The 20,241-nt window shown below is 46.8% G+C and overlaps 1 protein-coding gene across 5 annotated transcripts in view; it reads right to left on the reverse strand.

Annotated features, from left to right (window-relative positions):
- Nucleotides 1-5,858: 5,858 nt before the first annotated feature.
- LOC309541212 (TRPM8 channel-associated factor homolog) overlaps nt 5,859-20,241 on the reverse strand; it is a 33,423-nt gene continuing 19,040 nt past the window's right edge. For 4 of the 5 annotated variants that reach the window (XM_082238782.1, XM_082238781.1, XM_082238780.1 and 1 more), the window contains 6 exons: nt 17,509-18,599; nt 15,161-15,255; nt 13,881-14,094; nt 12,702-12,941; nt 10,842-11,179; nt 5,859-7,445 (listed from right to left, as the gene is read on the reverse strand). In XM_082238782.1, the coding sequence (XP_082094908.1) occupies nt 7,194-7,445; nt 10,842-11,179; nt 12,702-12,941; nt 13,881-14,094; nt 15,161-15,255; nt 17,509-18,599 (2,230 nt within the window). In that variant the 3' untranslated portion in view covers nt 5,859-7,193. The remainder of the gene's footprint in view (nt 7,446-10,841; nt 11,180-12,701; nt 12,942-13,880; nt 14,095-15,160; nt 15,256-17,508; nt 18,600-20,241) is intronic. The other variant, XM_082238783.1, reaches the window with a different exon arrangement.

Raw genomic sequence — 20,241 nt, forward strand, 5'->3', positions numbered from 1 at the left:
GGAAATCGGGGTGCGTCTTATGGGGCGAATGCCTGCAAGCCTCGCGCGCCCGGCAGGAGGTCCCACCGGGTGCGCGAGGCTTGGGGCGGCAGCCTGTCGCCTGAAGCACGGGGAGCCCTCGGGAGGGCTCCCCCTGCTTCGGGCGAGTGTCTGCAAGCCTCGCGCACCCGGCAGGAGGTCCCACGGGGTGCGCGAGGCTTGGGGCGGCAGCGGACTGCTTGCGCGCACCTAGAAGCTTGGTGCGCGCTGAGCTCAGCTGGCCCCAAGCTTCTCGGTGCGCGCAAGCAGTCCGCTGCCGCCCCAAGCCTCGCGCACCCGGCGGGACCTCCTGCCGGGTGCGGGAGGCTTGGGGCGGCAGCGGACTGCTTGCCGGCACGCAGAAGCTTGGGGCGCGCTGACCTCAGCTTGCCCCAAGCTTCTGGATTAGCGCAGGGGTCCGCTAGCCCTGGGAGAGGCGCCCGGCTCTCCCACGCTAGCGGAGACCTCGCCGGCACGCAGAAGCTTGGGGCGCGCTGAGCTCCGCACGCCCCAAGCTCCTGGTGTAGCGCAGCGCACCTGGGGGGGAAATAAAATTTTTTCCTTTATTTCCCCCCCTAAAATCTAGGTGCGTCTTATGGGCCGGTGCGTCTTATGGGGCGAAAAATACGGTAATACGTTAAGGCATATCTTATCTCTTGACTGGGTTTTCCTGTTTCATAGAACCTTGACTTCTGCATTGTTTTACCAAATAAGGGCTTGGTGCTGGCCTTTGCTTTCTTGTGTACTTGGTCCCCAGATGCTGTGTGAATCCAGTAGCATTTTTATTCTGGATTCCTTCAGATCTTCCCCCTGCAATTCGTACCCATGTTGTTGCATCTTAATGCCTGTGCCAGCAAAGCTTGGATGTTGCTGTCCACCAGGTCCTTTTCCTCCCGGTTTTGATGGGACAATTGTGTTGCGAATTCCTCACGGCGCTTTAGCAGAATGCTCAGAGTCCCGGGTTCTTTAGTACAGTATTATTGTGAGCAAAATATATATGCAAATATCTACAGAAGCAGTTCGTATAATCAGGCAGGGTACCTGGCTGCACCTTGAGGCAAAAGAAGACTCCACACTCATCTATACCACACCCGCTATTGGCCCGGCTTCCGTTTTAAACAGATGACAGCCAATCAACTGCCAGCACATTACTGCTGAGTCATTCTGACCCAGCACCTTCACAGAAAGTGTTGCATCAGCCTGTTGCATCAGCTGGCAAACTGAAGCCTGCAGAGTTACTTACACAGCATCCTGTGAATCCCAACAAATTGGCCCTAATCACATTCCTTATTAATCCATCATTGTCCAAGAGCTCAGCAGGAAGAAGATGCATTCAGTTGTGAGCTGTGGCCCTTGCCGCCTTCCATGTCCTTTATTTACCCACTAAGAGAAATCAGTAGTAGTGCAGGACTCGAGGGCAAGGGAAGTGTGGTTGGAGTACGGAGCCCCATTCATCTTTTCTTTGTGGAAACGTCCAGCCAGCAATCCCCATTGTTTTGAAGCAACAGTGTCTCCCTTCTCTCTCTCTCTGGAGGTAGTAAAGCCAGTTTCTGTTTGAAAAATCAAATCATTTCGAACATAGCCTAGGGCTATGGCGGGACGCCAGTCTTTTTTTTTTTAAAGATTTCGACAAAGATGACATGTGTGAGACAGGATTGGCCCATGAGATTGAGAGATGCTGTATATGATGGATTACAACAGGAAGAATGAAGAAACAAAAGGAAAATAAACACCTCACATAGAAAAATCACAGAATACAAACTACTCTGAAATTCAACACATGGGAAGTCAATCAAAATTGTTTAATTTGGTATTTGAATAATTATTATAATTTGGTATTGTGATAATGCAGCTTTTATTGGATTATGGTAATTGAAAATAGAAAATTAATAAAAAAATTAAACAAACAATATAGGTATTGCAGCTCCTCCAAATATATATATATATATATTTGCTGCTTCAGCATCATGTAGACCAAATTGTGAATACCATAGGCTTTGTCAGCACTGAAAGCTGAAACTTGATCTAGGAGAATCCCTGTTTTTCTAAAGTGTGTAGTATGCAGTCCACAATCCATTCTGCAGATTTTTCATGTTCTTTAGTAATCTGTTTCTAGCTGTCGGAAATTCTTCTAACAGTGGGAGCATAAGCAACGGCAACTCTGTGTTACGATTCTTTTCCAATTACCCATAGTTTGTCTGGAAATGGGTCCTGTAATTGTGACGCCTCGAGAGCCTCTAGTGCATGAAAACTGTTGACCTGGATTTGAAACAGAGCGTCTGTAGTATTATTTATTTATTTAATCCTGGAATGAACGCTACAGGAAAGAACGTTATCCCGCAGTCATTGCAAAACAAAGCACTCAGCAACTTGAAGCAGCGAATCCAATGGTGATCCAATGGTTTTAATTTTATTCATGATACAAGCTAACCATTTGGAATGGTGGGATTCCTACAGCATGTGAAAAATTAGAAAAGGGGTCAGACTTGAAATGGAGGTGTAGCTATAATTGTTATAGTAGTGAGCCACGATCGGTAAGTTTTCATAAGCCATTGTTCACATGGCTGCATACGGAACACAGTTTGGCAAGCTTGGGGTTTTATGAAGGAATTTTGATTGGGTGCATTTGAGGTGGTGGTCAACTTCACCAACCCATAATGCTGTGCCATACTGTCAGTGCTGGGATGCGTCCAAGGAAATGGGCAATTGGCAGGCCCCCAGCTGACCCCAGCCCAGTGGCTGGTAGCCAGGCAATCTCGCTTCCTTGGATCAGCATGTAACTGCAACTTTAGCATCAGAAAGCTTCAGAAGCTGAGCAAGCAAGCCAGCAGATAATAAAACTCTTCACAACAGAAGGGCATATAGAGGCTTTGTAAAGCGTATTTACAGGCATTTTATTCAGCAGCAGGACAAAGGGAAAAACATGTCTTCTCCCCGTCGTGTCCAAGTAAACAGCGTAAGCAGTAGCTATACACAAATGGAAGTTCCCAGCAAGTTGTGCCGGAATGTAAACAGGCATGTGACACACAGCAGCCTGTTCCTCTTAAGGCGGAACAGAATATCTTAACAGTCAGGTCCCCAGCTTTCTAACACAGTGAGCGTAGTTAATTAAAAAGGATTATGTATTTTCAACACAGCCTCCGCTATCATGAATTATGATGACCCTTCTAAGGGTCCCTTCCGCTTTCTAAAACAAAGTGAATTACGAAGCTGACTTTCTGCTTCCTGTCTAGCAAGCCCCCCATATGCAGGTTCCGGGGAGAGATTGGATCAGCTGCAACCTCTTCCGAGCCACTCTGTCTCTGTTCCTGCCTGATGAACTGCTTCCTTCTCTCTTGGTGGTATTTTGTAGTTCTCTAGAGTGTTGGCAGGGCTCCAGCTCACCCTCTTGTCCTGCTTTTTATCAGCTGGCATTCCTAAGGGTGGGGGAATTGGCACTCGGCGATGCTCTTGTCTGGCAGTTAATCCCCTCTGTATTCCTGGCTACCTACTTTGCTGGGAGCTGGCTGGGCTGCCTCATTCATGACACGATACAGTAATTTTGGATTTACTTTGCATCTAAAATCTTTTGCGTAGCAAGAATATATTGGTTCTTTATCGAAGGAGCAGTAGTTGATAGCCAAGCACTGGTACCTGCCACACTTGATGCAAACTTGCCAGGAGGCATGCATTGAAAGCGAATGCCTAGGTATTGAGAAAACTTGGTTTACCAGAATCCTTGGCCTTCGGTAGCTAAGCAACTACTCACCCACACAAGAGAACTTGGCTTCCCAAGCTCTCTTGCACCCGAAAGAGCCGCGGCAAAACACAAATCCAGGAACGGCAGCCGAGACCCTCACGCTTGCGCCTCGCTTACCACTTGTTGAAGGAGGAAGCAGTGCATGGCTGTGATGGCCTGGGAATCTGATTCAGAGGCTGAACTGGAGGAATCCCAGCCTGCACAGGAGTCCCCGCCTCCAGGGCCGGCTGAACTGGGGCAGGGCCTTGATTCTGAAGTGCCTGAACCTGTGCCGGATCCTCAGGAGCAGACACCAGATGAATCCACTCTGGCTCCAGAGGTGATTGAGGACCCGTTGCCTGCAGGTACTCCTCTCCCAGCTCTGTCAGGAAAAGGTGAGGCTGCCTCTGGGTCCAGTAACCCTGCAGCCTCTCCTGAGTTGCAGAGGCTCAGGGCAGAGAGGCGGAGGGAACTGGGTTCTCTCAGGAGGAGTGCTCGCCTTAAGGCCAGGAGAGGCGAGTCACCTGTGGGCCAGGACCGCCCCAGGCCCCAGAGGAGATAAAGGCCAGTCAGCCCAGTCCCAGGTTGCGGGAGCAACGACGTTGGAAACCTGTTTCTGCCAGCACCCAGACCTGTTTTTCCGGAGTTCCCGACCACGCCCGGCTTCTTGCTTTGGACCCCGCTTTGCCCTTGGTGGACAGTCTCCAGACCCTCGGCCCAGGACCGGACTCTGACCACGCCTCACAGTAACCCCCCTCCCCCCGGGTCCAGCACAACAGCGCAAAAACAGGGCAGCAACCTCCAAAAACACTTGGAAAGGAAAGGAAAGCCGTGCTGCTCCCGGCAGCCAGGCACATGGCTCAAAAGCCCCAGGCTGTGCAATGGAGCACTTAACAATAGAATCACAATCGCTGCTGGATGCTGCCGCTGGAAATCGTTACAAAGGCCCAGCGCACGGCGAGGAAAGCGTGGGGGAGATCCCAGAGGTGAGCTTGGGATGATTGGAGCAGCAACGCAGGAGTCCGGCGGTGAGCCACGCTGAAACCCAGCAAAGGTGCAAACAGGTAGTGCCCCAGGTGCGGGCTGCTTAAGTGGGCAAGGGGCAGGATCCGAGGGAAGCCTACCTGCTCTGTCAGCTCTGCCTCCTGGCACAGCCTGTTGTTGGCATCTCTGCTCGGCCAAGCTGATAAAGCTCATCTTCCTCCGGCCAAGTCCTTCGGAAGCACCTCCGACGAATAATTAACGACCTGAGCTTTTGATGAGGCCTCAGGCACATTCCCGTTCAGAGTTTCCAGCACAGGGAAGTGATGAGATTTAAGGCTACATCGCTATGCTTTATTTCTTACTACGCAGACAGCAAAGAAATATACATCCTCTCTCGATGAAAGCAGAGAGCAACTGAAACAAAGGAAACAGGAAACCAGTACATCACATCCGTCTCCCATCTCCCGTGAGACTTCCAACAGTATGGAATCCCAGGAATGTAAACAGAGTCCTTGTAACTCTAAGCAGCTGCACAGTGGCAAAACAGAAACTTAACATCTATGTCCCTAGCCTGCATTCCCATTGGCCAAAGCCAGGTGCAGGCTAGGACCCAGTTCCTGATGGGTGCAGGGGGGAGTGTAGAAAAGGTTATGCCAAGGGCAATAGGAGACAGGTAGACTACATATTCCCCCCCCATTTCTCCTGGTTTACTTTGTGTTTCTCGGCACACTTTTACACCTGAGGATCTTGGATTCTGTTGGGCGGTGTGGGAGAGTCTCTGGCAAGTTCTCAGTCCGCCATTTCCCTCAGAAGTGCGTCCATAACTCAGCTCCCCTTTCCTGAAGGTTCTGATCATATGAACCAGAACCCCTCCGACTTCTTTGAGCGAATCTGGATATTATTGGAGTTGCGAGTGCTGAGATCTTTCCCCTCAAACTCCCACCCCCTACTGTTGGGACAATTTCTACAAATATGCTCCTTACCTATAAGATACATGTGATCATCTTCTGATTGGTGGCTTTTTTGTGATATTTGCAATGAAAACACTTACCGGGTTTCAGGGACCGCCCCTAAGATGTGTTGTTATGCCTGCTTGGATTTCTGCCTCAGCTAGCTAAATACCACTAAATGAAAGAAATAATAATAAAAAATTTTTATTTCTATCCCACCCTCCCCAGCTGAAGCTGGGCTCCAAGCGGCTAACAACAGTAAAATGACAAGTTTCTAAAATCATTTCATTATAAAATCAGTTCAAATCAGATTAATACCGTGAAAATCCCTGAAACGAGAGGTAATCGACTAGAAATATTAGCTTGTGGAAATAAACTAAATAATAAAAATCAAAAAGCTTAAGGAAAAAATCAGAAAGACCTGAAATAGAACAAAGCCTTAACGGGATGCCAGCTGCAAACCTCGTTTCACTGAACTATTCAGTTTCCTCAGAAGGAAATAGAAAAATCATAAACTTTAAATGACAAAAATTCAAAAAAGGGTAGAACCCCCAAAATTCTGACGTATTATAATCCTAAAATGTGTTGTTATTTCTGCTTGGATTTCTGCCTCAGCTAGCAAAATACCACTAGACATCATTACTGGCCAGTTACTAATAACATACTTGCGGAGTGACCTGAGACCTCATGTTAGAAGCAGTTTCTTTAGATTTTGACCCCGCCGCCCATGAGATTCGCAGCACCATTATTGGCTGCAACGTCCTCAGTCCAGCATTGAGGTGTGGATCCAATTGCCTCTGGACCGACAGGTGTCAAGAGCTCCTAGTGATTCCCACTGCTGCAGGCAATTTACACATATAACCATTTTTATTGAAAATGAAACTTTCTATCAGATGCTGGCTGTACTAAGCATACATTCATTGAAATAAACTGAGACTACAAACCTGGGTTCATGAATTTCAGTGGGTCTACTCTGAGTAGAACTTCATTGGATGCAGAACAAAGCAAGCAGCGTGTAAGGACCAAATGACAATTTTTTTAAAAAATGATTCTTTTCCATGTTTTTGCAACGACTGCATGAAAAAAGTTTGGTAATAGTAATTTGCATGTATATTATCATTGATTTTGTTACTCCAGGGCATCAGGAACATTCATTTCTCCATCAGTTTATGAGGTTGATTAGTTTACATTCTCTTATAATAGTTTTAACCAGATACCAAACGTTTAAAAAAAACACATGTACAAGGGGATGGAGAATTGGACAATCAATGGCTACTAGCCATGGTCAGTGGCATTAATGTTTCTGAATTCCATTGCTAGGAATCGCAAGTGGGGAGAGCGCTGTTGCATTCTCAGGTCCTGTTGAACCAAGAATAGCGGCTAAATGGAAGAAGAAAGCATTACGAATAAATTCATTGACCACTGTCAACGTGGATTACAGTTCCATAGCGGGCGCTTATGTTGGTTGATGGTTTGCGAGTATATTCTATTCAGCACAATTTCAATCTGTTAGTTTCCCTTCCTTAGGAAGATTCATACTTCTTCATCGGATCCTCTGTCCACGGGGGGAAGGATCTGGCCAGCTCCTGAGTGAGATTCTCCTCAATTGGCCACCCCCAAGCTTTAAAGAAAGGACCCAGATTTTGGCTCACTTCTTGAGAGAAATGGCGTGTCCAGAGGTTCATCTTGGAGCTGTTGTCAGTTGGGATGTGGGTCATTGCTTGGTACTTTGCGAATATGTGGATGTAGGGCTCCCAGCCAAAGGCCTCCTGCAACTGAAAAAAAATAATTATTCAGTCCCTTTCCTAAGGACTTGGAAAATATATCACTGTTGCTTTTCCTGTCTCTGGGTGCCTATTTATGCTACCGAAGCATATCAGTTTTACACCATTTATGACTTACGTGGCTCCGCCCTCAAGGCCCTTGAGAATTCTGGGAACAAATGAGAGCAGCAACAAAACGTTGCAGTATGAAGTGCTGCTCTTCAGGATTCCTGCTACTTCACTGCACGGCATTCCCCTTTGTCCTCCCATGATCCTCCACTCCCCACCACTGACCACGCTTAGTCCTCCTTGGGCTGGTTTTAGAATAGGCCTTGTAGTAATGCTCCGGCCACTCGCCTCTCCCTCACCTGTCCTTACCATCCAGCTGGATCAGGTTTAGAGAAACGGCGGCCGGAGGCATATACTTTTTACAGGACAAAACGTATCAATAAAGGGTAGTTGCTGCCACCACTCCCTTCTACCAGGGCACCAGAAGGTGTAACCCAAGGGAGAAGGTTATCCTTCCTAGTTACCGGTTGCCCCACCCTGCAAGTTGCTTCCACAAACTGCAGGCAGAAATTCAACAGATACAGTAGCGGCTGATTGGTCAGGCTCCGGATTCAGGCTTTCCCCCAGAATGGCACACAAGACATAAGAAAGTGCTCTTTTAAAAATTTATTTAAAAAACAAGATTTAAAAAGCAGGCACATCTCTTATACGTTTCAAACAGGAAAAACGAGAACATTGTAGAATATGACTAGCTAACATACTTACAAATGAGAACAAAGACAAAGTTAGAATCGTTTCAAAGTCCTTGGATAGATCCGCATCTCAAAGGCAGTAAGAATCTTCATCACAAAGACTCACATGTGAATGCAACAGGACGACTGTCAGCAAGGTGGCAAACTGACAGAAGGGCAGATTGCAGAGCGCGCGCTTTCTCAGCCCTTTCCTAGGATCTTTATTTCTGAACCTCGTAGAAACGGAACCCAGATCCAATCAAAATTCTTGATTATATTTAAATTCACCAAGAGTCAGCTAGTTGACTAATAATTTTAACTTATGACAGCTGAGCTTGTTAGTTCCCAGGATCTTGGATCAAAGAGTTCCTCCCTTCTTCAGATACTCAGCAGATACACATTCCCAGAGTGATTAGGGTTGATAACTCATACACACCCAGGCATTTTTGTTAAGTACCAGGTGCTAGAACACTAATCAACCTGGAGAAGTTCCTTCCTGAGATAAGCAACTTCACACATTTGGAGACTGTTAGTCTGCAGTTTTAAAGTAACAAGGACACATTCCCCCATAAATCCTATGGCTTTTGATCTTCCCATAATACTTTGCTCCTTACTTGACCAAAGTTTTGTCTATTGAAATTTCCTAACTTTACTACAGGCCTCATAGAAATATTTCTGCAGCCCTTGGAATTTCCCCAGTCCTGCCATTTTCTCCGTTCCCCATATATAAATTCATTCCAGTAACAGAAGCAACACTCTCAAAAAACTACAGTTCCCAGAAGTCCCTGAGAACAAGGAAGATTCTTCATCTCTCCTTGGTTCTAAGTCCCGTCATGCTCAATAAGACATTCTTCCTTCCTAGGGTCTGTAGCACTGCAGCTTAATTCTGACTTAAAGTTTAACAATTCAGACTTTGTTTTGGTACTTGGATAGCCGTGTCACACCCAAGAGGTGTTTGACGTCCCATTTCTCTAAAGCACAGGCTTTTATAATGAAGGGGATATTGGTTAACCAGTTTGTGATAAGTTGGAGGTAGAGAGGAAGGTGTGCATTGGAAAGTGGGGGGACATCAAAACAACCTCCCTGGGCAGCGCCAGTTGTCTCTGTCTGCTCCTGAACGCCACTCTGGAATCTTTAGTTAGAAGTCACAATCACACATTTCAGCGGCAATGGCTGAATCCAAGGTTTAGGCCTACAGAAGTTCAACAGATGGGACTAAAGGTCAATTGATTTCAATGACTCCCCCCTGAATATTGCAGAGTTGAGATACAACCCAGAGTCCTGAAGGAATGAAAGACCATCTGCTTGGCTTGCAGCAGTAGGAGCAGCTTCTGCCACTGGCCAGTTAAGGCAGCACTGGTTTAAATGGTCCAGTGGTCCGACTTCTGTTCCGCTGTGGAAGATATGGCGGTGAACTCTGTGTCGTCTGCTTAAGAGACGACACGATTTAGGCAAATAGAGCTTGAGGGTGGCTACCAGGGCTTGACGCACCCCCCCAAAAAATGCCCTATGGAAGAGTGGGGACCCCAGGGTTCTGGCAGAAGCGAGGAAAACTCACCCCCGAACCTCCCGGCTCCCATTTCGCACACAGGGGAAAGGGAAGGGGCTCGAGTTTGCTCACGGCTCCAGTGCACTCTATTGCCGAAGCCATACTCATCACCAGAAGCAGTGGAGCTTCCAATTAGAGTGGTGCTTCGCAAGACGAAAAGAATCCGTTCTGTGATTCTCTTCGTCTAGTGGTTTTTTCGTCTTGCGAAGCGAGCCCATTGATGGATTAGCGCTATTAGCGGCTTATCGGATCAGCTGATAAGCGGCTTAGAAAAAGGGGGGAGGGGAAAAACCCCGCAGGAACTCGCAAGACATTTTCGTCTTGCGAAGCAAGCCTATAGGAGATTCGTTTTGCGAAGCACCTCCAAAACGGAAAACTCTTTCGTCTAGCTAGTTTTCCGTTTTGCGAAGCATTCGTCTTGAGGGGCACCACTGTGGAGGTAAAAGCCAAATCACTAGTAATAGTTTAAGTCTTGTTATAATCAATCACTAGTTAATAGTTTAATAAGGAGGCTTCACGCCTGTCCAATTCTGTGTCCCCTTTCCCAACCTTCAATCTATTGATGATTAATGCCTATATTCAACCTTTGCATTGTATTCACGTTAACCAATCAGCAACAAGCACATATGTGGTAATGCTGTAATATTCAATAAAAGGGACTCCCCGAGACTTGCTCGAGAGATGCCTCCCATATGACACTTGCCACTCGTCTGTCGTTTATTTCAACCCAACATAAAGTTGCTAATTAATTTAAGCCTAATTTCTTTCTTTAATTTGGCGAAAAGGAAGCCAAACTTCCGATTTCTTCCGGAAGTCAGCTTCCGATTTCTGCGCAAGGGACGTTTTTGTGAATGGGAGAAAGAGAATTGCCTACAGACAAGGAGATTTAGTAACAGAGATTCTTGACTTTGGGAATGGTTTCCTTCTGTTGGATATATGTTAGGAACAATTGTGTCAAGCTGCCCTTTGGGATAAAAAGAAGATACAAGCTGACAGCTGGAGAGAATTTGACCGTCTGATAATCCTGGCAGAGTATAAAGCAAGAAGGGGGAATTAAAATAATAATAATAATAATAATGGTCCAGTGGTCTGACTCTAGAGAGCAGCTTCTTTATGTACCTGCAAGTAAGGTTCCAGTGCAGTCCACACTGTGAAGTCCTTCAGCCGAGCTCCGCCTTGAATATAGTCCTTCACCCTCCTCTTTCTGCTGTCTGGTTTAAGCTCTGGATGGGCTCTTTCTCTGGGGATGTTCAGCACAGTTTCATTGACGTAAACAGACCAGAGATTGCAGGTGGCTTCCGTGGTATGTGGAGGGAATTCCCACCCACCCTTCTGCTGATTGTGACCCAGCTCATGGATTGGGCCCCAAGTGCCTTTGGTGTACATGCGCTGTACATCCGTGATCTCCTCTGACGCTGCCACGTTAGCCATGATCGGGTAGCCAGAGTGCATCCCACCTGGCGAGAGAGTTGGGACAAGGGCGACTTGTAAGACAGACGCATGTTTCTCCATGAAAGCGGAATAAATCATTTGCAGATAAATCATTTGCATCTTTTCCCTCGGCTTTAAAACGAAGAAGGTACAGTGGTTTGTGTATGTAGTGGTTATTTCTCCCCCAAAAATATTTTTATTGTAATTTTAACATGCAGAAAATCTGATTTGCATGGGGGTTGCTTTCTGTGTTTAAAATTGTTGAAGTAAATGATTCGGTGATTTATGGGGCCACCTAGAATTTTGCTGGCCAAAAATTGGAAATTACAAGAAGTACCAACAGTGGAGGAATGGCAGGTGAAGTTGATGGACTTTTTGGAGCTAGCCGAACTGACCAGAAGAGTCTGCGACCAGAAGGAGGAGGAGTATCAAGAGGAATGGAAGAAATTTAAAGATTATTTAATTAAATATGTTAAGATAACTAAGTAGAAATACTTGTAACAGATTGGCCTAGTATTTAAATATGTGATGTTGTAGAATACTATGGATAAAAGTAAAAATGAAAAGAAAGATGTTAGTTGACCAAGTAAATTCATATGGGCCCAGAAACAAATTGGGAGAGCCCTAGTGTTGCCATGGAAGACACCAGGTCCAGAGCCTGTGAGGAGGGAGTGGCATCCACATGGACATTGAAGTCCCCCAAAACCAATAGGTTAGGGAACGCCAAGCCCCAGCCTGCCACCACCTCCAGTAGGCCTGACAGGGTGGCTGCTGGTGTGCTAAGTGGTTGTTATACCAGCCAGGCAGCCAAGCGCTCTTCAGTGCCTCACACCAGGCCAACACATTCAGTGCCATAGATGGATGGCACTGGCAGAGCCCTGAAAGGGCAATCCTCCTGGATTAACAACACCCCTCCCCCCCAGCCCACAGTCCGCGATTGGTGAAGGATGGAGAAACCCAGGAGTGCCATCTTACACAAGGTGACTGTTTCACCTTTGTGCACCCAGGTCTCTACACAAGCCAGATCAACCCTCTACGAAGCAAAGAAGTCTCGCAGGGTGGCAGTTACATTGCCTATAGACCTGGCATCGCATTGCATCAATGATGGAGGTAGGTAATCCTGCTCACCCTGCCTTCATCCCTTGGGATGGGGCGCAGGTTGGAAGGGGTTCGAGCATATCCATATCTCAAAGCCCTTCACTTGTAATATCTGTCCCCACCGCCGTACCTCCCTCAGCCCTCTATGGTGGTGATCCCAAGCCCCATGTTGGCCTCCCTTGGTAACATCAGTTACCAAGAAGGAAGGCAAGGCCCTTCAGGCCCTCAGCAGCAGGTGAGTCCCTCTAGCCAACTTTTCACCAAACCACACATTCCAATGATTCTTTGTGGAAGCCATGATGGTTTAAACCAATACAAGCTTACAGCTCAGATGCATCTCTGAGGATATTTTTATAGATCCCGGTGGCTGCTTATTTAAAGACAGAAGGATTGTGCAAAATGGATTGGAGGTGTTTTCATCCACCTGCATATGAACAAGTTGGTACTTACCAACAGATATTTGGACATCTTCCACTATCCTTTCTGGTCTGGGGAAAAAGGGAGGGATGGCTGCTAACTTGGCTACTGCTCTCATCATCTGGGCCCAGGTGTTCAGCAGGACCTCTGGATTGTCCATTCCACGCACATCATCTGAGGCCACTGTCAAGATGATGTTCTCCGTTTCTAACTCAGCCCAGGGAGCAGGGTAGTGGCGGATAGTGTCCTTCCAGGCAGATAGGCTGGTTTCACCTAAATGCATTTATTTATTTTGTTGCAAAAAGAAGTAATAACAATTAACTGCATATTCTAGTGTGGAGAAAGGGAAAAAGAAAAAAGGAATGGATGGGTTTTGGTCAGTGTGTTCCCCTCAATAAGAGCTCCCTCTTGATGATATTGTTTGTGAAGAGCCTCAGGTTCTGATGATACCTCCAGAGACAGGGCAGATGGATTCAGGAAGGTTTGCCCTTGCTCCAAGTGGGCTTTATTTTTCATTATGTAGTTGGGTGTGATGTGGCATAATCTAGAAAATGCCGGAACCTCCAAGGATGGTCCCAGATTTACAGAAGCCATCCTGGTTTCTGATTTGGTCACAGAAGGTCCTCCTTTTCTGTAAAGGGACCCCTGACCATTAGGTCCAGTCGTGGCCAACTCTGGGGTTGTGGCGCTAATCTCGCTTTACTGGCCGAGGGAGCCGGCGTACAGCTTCCGGGTCATGTGGCCAGCAGGACTAAGCCGCTACTGGCGAACCACAGCAGCACACGGAAACACCGCTTACCTTCCTGCCATAGCGGTACCTATTATCTACTTGCACTTTGGTGTGCTTTTGAACTGCTAGGTTGGCAGGAGCAGGGACCGAGCAACAGGAGCTCACCCCGTTGTGGGGATTCGAACCGCCGACCTTCTGATCTGCTAGTCCTAGGCTGTGTGGTTTAACCCACAGTGCCATCCGCGTCCCCTCCTTTTCCTTAGGACAGCCCTATTTTCATCAGAGAAATGTTGGAAGGTATGGAGTTACATGACCCGCAAGTCAAGGAGATAAGCAACTATACAACCTTAAGAAGACATCTGAAGGCAGCCCTGTTTAGCGAGAACGTAATGATGCTGTTGGGTTCCTGCACATCTTAATTCAGACGGATTTCTGATCTCACGAAATACCTCCCCTGCTTCTTTCAAAGGGAGCCCCCTTACCATGCTTGAAATAAGGAGCCAGTGAAGCCCCTTCAACAGTGAGTGGTATGTTGCCCACGGAAGACTTCTTTGGCAGCACAATGTACAAGAGGCCACCGCACAAGCTGGAGACTTCCATTCTTTCACTCGTAACTTCAAACCGCCTGATCACTACCGGAGGACGCAGCAAGTTCTCAGCATTGCTCAGGTCATCAGAATGGCAGCCAATCTGGACCTGGAGAAAAAGACACTGGGTTCAACTAGCAGGTGGTGCAAAATATTAACCCCAAGGGGCAGTTGATAAGGTCTGCTGTTGAAGGCACCGAATACTTTTGAAGACTCAAGTAACGATTGCCTTTCTTTCCACTCTTTAGCTAAAGGACCGCATGATACAATTCGGTTATAATCACACGCGATCTTCACAGCAATCTTGTGAGGTGGGAGAAGGGCATAGGTGGCAAAGAAGGTCTTTCTGTGAGTGAGGAAGTGGAGATTGGTTAGTTGGGGGAGGGACTGGCATGCTGGGAATTGCAGGTTAGTGCTCAAAGGTGTAAAAAAAAGGGGGGGTAAAAGTTGTAGGTCCCACAACAAGTGGCTAATAAAACAATCCCGTCAAAACCCAGTGTACAGTTAAATCAATGAATAAAATACTAATTATATACAGGGTTGTATTCAACTAACTTTTGCTCAGAGTAGCCACATTGAAATTAATGGAGCCTGGTGAGTTGGGAGGCAGAGACAACATGTTGGGAGATGGAGCTTGGGGGTCAAAGAAGTAGACCTCGTAACACCCTTCAGCTGGGGGGTGGGGCCTGGTTGTGCTACGCTTGGCTCCCAAAGGTGTATTTTTCTGCACCTGTTCTTGTAAACCACCTCATCCTGTGCTGTATTCTTGTAAAATACCAATGTTATAAAGGTTTGTTTTCAACAAGTTTTTCTTCAGAGTAGCCCCATTGGAAATAATGAACCTCAGTCATGGTCATTGATTTCAGTGGATATACTCTTGAGTAGTAAAAGTTAGTGGAATATAACCCATCAATCACAAATAGCGGCTAGGGAGGAGGAGATGGAGTCAAGTCTCTCCCCAAGGGAGGGTTTCCAGACACCTAATCTACCAGGAGGGAGAAGGGTTCCAAGAAAACAGCACAAGGGGAAATGATCAGCCACCCTCATCCTCGCAGCAGCCTGGTCTCAATCCTTTTGACAGAGATTTAAGGAGATGGAGGAGCTAATTGCTTAAACCCAGTTGTGTCCCCTCAAGGCTGTAGTCACAGCCCTGACTGATGTTTAAAAAGCATCACCTCCAGCTGAGCACTGATGGCGTTGGGCGGAAAGAGTAAACTGACGGTCTTTGCCGGAGGAACATAAAGGCCCGTGCTTCTCCAAGCTTCGCCTCCTGCAAGGCAAAAACAAAACATGGAGGTGAATCATAGGAGGTGGATCATAGCTGGTCAAGGATGATGGGAATTGTAGTCTCAAAACATCTGGAGGGCCAAGGTTGAGGAAGCCTGTTCTATAGAGCCCTCTCAGTGTTTGTTTGCTTGTTAAAAAACCCTTTTACTTAATATTTTCATTTATCCGGGTTAAATAATCAGGATTGCTTCTTGAGTGAATGTGCTGCATGCACACATTTCAGCCAAATGTGGGCATACACCCAAGTTTGCCTAATGTGGCTCCTTTGTGTCACATTCAGGAACAGCCAATGTCAAGAGGCCCTGCCGCACACCTGGCCTCCAAGCAGCAGGTTAAGGCTGTGTGGGTGCCCCAGTGTGGCCAATCCATTGCTCCTGCTGGTGGGCTGAAGGCTAGGACTGGGGGATGCATTCTATGGCAGACCAGTTTCCCTCCGATGGAGCGCTGGAAGGGGAAGAGTCGCCCCCCCCCTTGTCCACAGCATGTTCAGAAGCAAAGAGAGGGAGAAGCTGAACGACTTGGGAAGGAGTTGCCCAGTTCTGAGATAAGGACGAGAACCAGAAGGGAGGGGTAGCTAGTTGAGACGCCTATTGAGAGCATGGGGGGCCACCCTTCACCACGGACTCAGAGATCCGAACATATCAGAGAGCAAAGGAGTCGGAGGGAGGGAGGAACGAACTTCCTGTTGGCGCCCAAAACGCTGCAGATGTTGGAAGTCGGATTAGACTAGCCAACTGTCCTCCTTGTGCAGAGCTGTGTGAGTGTGCTCGCAATGTGACGCTGCAATAAAAAGACTATAAATCTATCAACTGCTTGTTAATGCTTACATGTGAAGTGGGGAAGGACTGCATGCCTGACCGCTGGTGAGCCCACACAGCCCCAGCCTCTCCTCACTACCTTGTGTGGGATGTGAAACACAAGAGCAGTCAAGTACATTCCTAGAGTGAACATGTTTACACATGGGGAGGAATGTTTGTCCAGCCAGCATGTAAACTTCTTGTTTCCTTCTGGGCTGGGACAGACTTCCTCTGCATGTGACTAGAGGTGGATGTGGCCTCACCTGTGCAGGTAATGACAAAAGCACAGGGCAGGGCAGCCATCTCTCTCTCTTTGACTATATGCATCGAAGAAGCAACATTTTGCTTAGCCAAAGATGCTCTCCAACCAAGAGAGGACAAAGGGACTGTCTTCTTATGAGATACCGTATTTTTTGCCTCATAGGACGCATCGCCCCATAGGACGCACCTAGTTTTTTTTGGGGGGGGGATAAAGAAAAAAAATTATTTTCCCCCAGGCGCAGGGCTGGTGCGGGGGAAGCCCGAGCTTTCCCCGACCCCAGCCGCAAGAACAGCCTGCTATACGCAAGCCTAGGGAGCCCGGCGGGAAGTCTCCCCAGGCTTGCGGAGAGCTGCGCGAAGCCCGGGACTGCAGGCGGCTCTGCGCAGCCCTCTGGAGACCGGCGCGAAGTCCAGGCTTCAGCGAAAGCCTGCATTCGCCCCATAGGGCGCGCACACATTTCCCCTTCATTTTTGGAGGGGGGAAGTGCGTCCTATAGGGCGAAAAATACAGTAGTTTCCAGATTATGTTACTTTTCTAAGCTAAGTCTGCCTTCTGGGATCCTATTGTGAATAGAATGTGAGTAAACTCTTTTTATACTTTTATAGAAGACTGTGTCATGTCTTTTATAAGGGAATAAGGGGGAACTACCAGGACGGTTATTATAGAGGGTTTAGCGAGCCTGAGCAAACACATCCACTGCGAGTTTAAAAAGGGGAATGTTACTCTGCTAAATTGTGAACTTGTGTACACAAGTTGGAAAGGCTATAATCAGACAATATATCCTCCCCTTCATCCCTGAACATTTCCATACCTTGCCCCCTCTCGCCTCCCACCTGGCCAGTGGAAAAGCTACTGCTGGGAGATGAGGAGGAGCAAGGTCGCCCCCTCCTCACTGGCTGCTCCTGGGAATGGCAGGGCGGGGAGGCCAACGTGTGCAAGCCCCTCACTTTAAATGTGCCAGGGGCTCCTATGATACTGCGAGAACTGTTAATAAATGAGAGAGATGCTTTGTACTGCAACTTGAAACATGACCAGAACTGAGAAAAATGAGTTCTGAGCCAAGTTCACAAAACGACCCATTTTCAGATGAGGAAATCAGACAAGCTGAAAGGAACAGATTTACCTGAGGGAAAAATACTGTGGTAACAAACTGGTTTAAAGCAACAAAATCTCTCACCCTCATTTATTCCATTGATCTGAATGACTTGAGGAGGTGCTGTGGGATAGTTTGGAAGGTTTTGAATCAGATGGGGCACTACGCCTTGGAAATGTGGTAAATTGTTGTAGAGCAGGAATGCCATTTGAATTAAAAAGGCTTCATCCGAGTTGCTTTCAATTGGGTTGCTTGCCCTGACACCAGAAATCCCGCAGAGAAGTGCAATTTTTCTAGAAGAAGAGGTGCCGGAGCTCAACATGGACGCTTCCATTATTCTCTGAGTTCTGGTGAGTTCCGGCTGAAAAAACCTGAGCTTGATCAGCTGCAGCATATCCTCATGGACTGAGGAGAGAGGTGGAGAGTTGGTAGCTGGGATTCTCAGGAATGTGGCACAGTCTTTTCCTAGCTTCTTGAGCCATGAAGAATATGGAGGCTGCAGAGCTTGCTTGCACCGAATGTGCTCCTTGAATTGGAAGAGCGCTTCGCGGAAGTGATAGCTCGAAGCAACAGTGCTGGCCTGTCTCGCTGGGTAGCTTTCACCAGGTAGGTTGATACACTCCCCGGTGATCCAAATTCCAAATTTCTTCAGTATCTTGTTTCCTGGATATTGTGCAATGGCGCAGGCGGTGGGATTTTGATAAGTCCAGTACCAAGCTTGTCCACCGATTAGGAGACCACCTCCCTCAGAGACGAATTCGTGGATTCTTTCCTTCTCTGTGTCACTGTAGGCGTTGCAGCAGTACACGCTCAAGCCAGGCTTAAGATCGGTTAGCTCACAAGGGATCCCACCCTGATTTAACATGGAGTAAAGTTCCTTCAATTGGTCTCCGACGCCAACTTTCCCTCCCTTTCCAGCAGTAACCCAGTTGATGGCGTTGAGGAGGAAAGTTTTCATGGATGGTCTGTTGAGCATTCCTTCGTGGGAGAAGACCACAACACGTCCCCTGCCGTAGTAGGCGGCTCCAACAAAGCACTGGAAAGAATCAGTTATGCCCACTGGAAATGCCAGATTCCCGTGGATAAGCAGGTGAGAAGGGATAATGCCCTTAAAACAGAAGGTCGTCACACCATTCAGAAGAGTCTTTAAGTCACCCTCAATGTCTAATCCATGCCTATTTAAAAAAAGAATAGATAATCCTTTAAGCGAGGTTATAACTTCCTGTGGGATCATCTGAATCATTATTGCCTAACTCGGTCCCTTCCTAATGTTTTGGATTCTATCAAGGCCTCTCAATTTAGCCAATGATCTTGGGAGTCCCAACACTTGGAGGCTCATTGCATTGAAACCAAAGCCATTGCTTTGGCAATTTCATGTGCGGCTAATAATAATAATAATAATAATTTTTTATTTATACCCTGTCCATCTGGCTCGGTTGCCCCAGCCACTCTGGGTCCAACACATATAAAAACATAATAAAACACCAAACCTTGATAGCAACAATCTGATTCAATATTAAAAAGTCACTCTAATAGTAAAGAGTAAAATTAAGCATCTGCTCAGTGGGCTTTTGTTTTCCTACCCTTCTTGTCTGCTAAGTTTTCTGAAGCTTTTTTTCCTGTAATGAAGCTGAAAATCCTTAGTCAAAAGTTTTCTTTGCTAATGAACTTTTGGCTCTGCCTGATATATTGGAACCAGACGTGCCAACTCCCAATAGGCTCCTGCAACTCTGCGGTCTAACAGGACACTGGAGCGCCTTGGAATTTATGGCCAAATCATGGCAAACAAATGCAGTGTTAAGATTAAACACTTCATACTCAGTTTAAATAGTCAATGTCTTGGGGTGGTATTCTGTTCCTGGATAATGACAGCCTGACCACAGTGGTCCGTGCATTGGAAACGTCAAGGCTTGACTACTGTAACACACTTTACATGGGGCTGCCCTTGTATCTGGTTCAGAAGCTGTACCTAGTGCAGAATTCAGTGCCCACTGCTCTCAGGAGCTGATTACTGGCAGCATGTCACCTGTCTCTTGCGAGAGCTGCCCTGGGTGGTGATTTGCTACCAGGCCAGGTTCAATGTTCTTATAATTCACCAAACAACTAGGGCCCAATGTACCATCTGAGACACTACACTCTGCCTTGATCGCTCAGGTTTTCCAGTGCTTCACTGCTGGCGATCGCACACACCTCTGAGGTCCAGTCGACCTTCACTAGGGTCTAAGCCTTTAAGGTGGCAGGCCCTGCCCTGTGGAACTCCCTGCCAGTAGACGCCTTCTTTCAGACATCTTCGGAAAACTGTCCTGTTTAGACAGGCTTCACAATACGAATTCCACTTTTTAACCAAGCACTATCAACTGATGTCTTACTGATGTCTTTAATTATGTTTTACAGATATTTATAGATGTTATTTTCTTACAGTTGTCTCCTTCACACCGCCTTGATTACATCCTATGAAAGTAAACTGAAGGGAAAGATCAGAATCAAGTATTCCTAAAAGACTGGAGTAAATTTTTTATGTATTTAAAAGACCTCTGTAAACAGTTAAAATAATGGGCAGGGATATAAAGACACTTGTAATGTGGAATTAACTACAGTAACTATAGATATATAATGGATGGAGAAGGGTAAAAGATGCAGAATACATTATTTTAAATATGGAACCGATGTAGGGAGGGAAAGAGGTCCGAAGGTTTGAATAAACCTTTTATTTTAATAATAATAATAATAATAATAATCCTTCCAGTAGTGCCTTAGAACCAAATAAGTTTGTTTTGGTATGATCTTTCGTGCTACTGGAAGCAATTTTTTATTATT

Source organism: Podarcis vaucheri (genome assembly GCF_965113315.1).
Source record: "Podarcis vaucheri genome assembly, chromosome: 10".
Classification (NCBI taxonomy): domain Eukaryota; kingdom Metazoa; phylum Chordata; class Lepidosauria; order Squamata; family Lacertidae; genus Podarcis; species Podarcis vaucheri.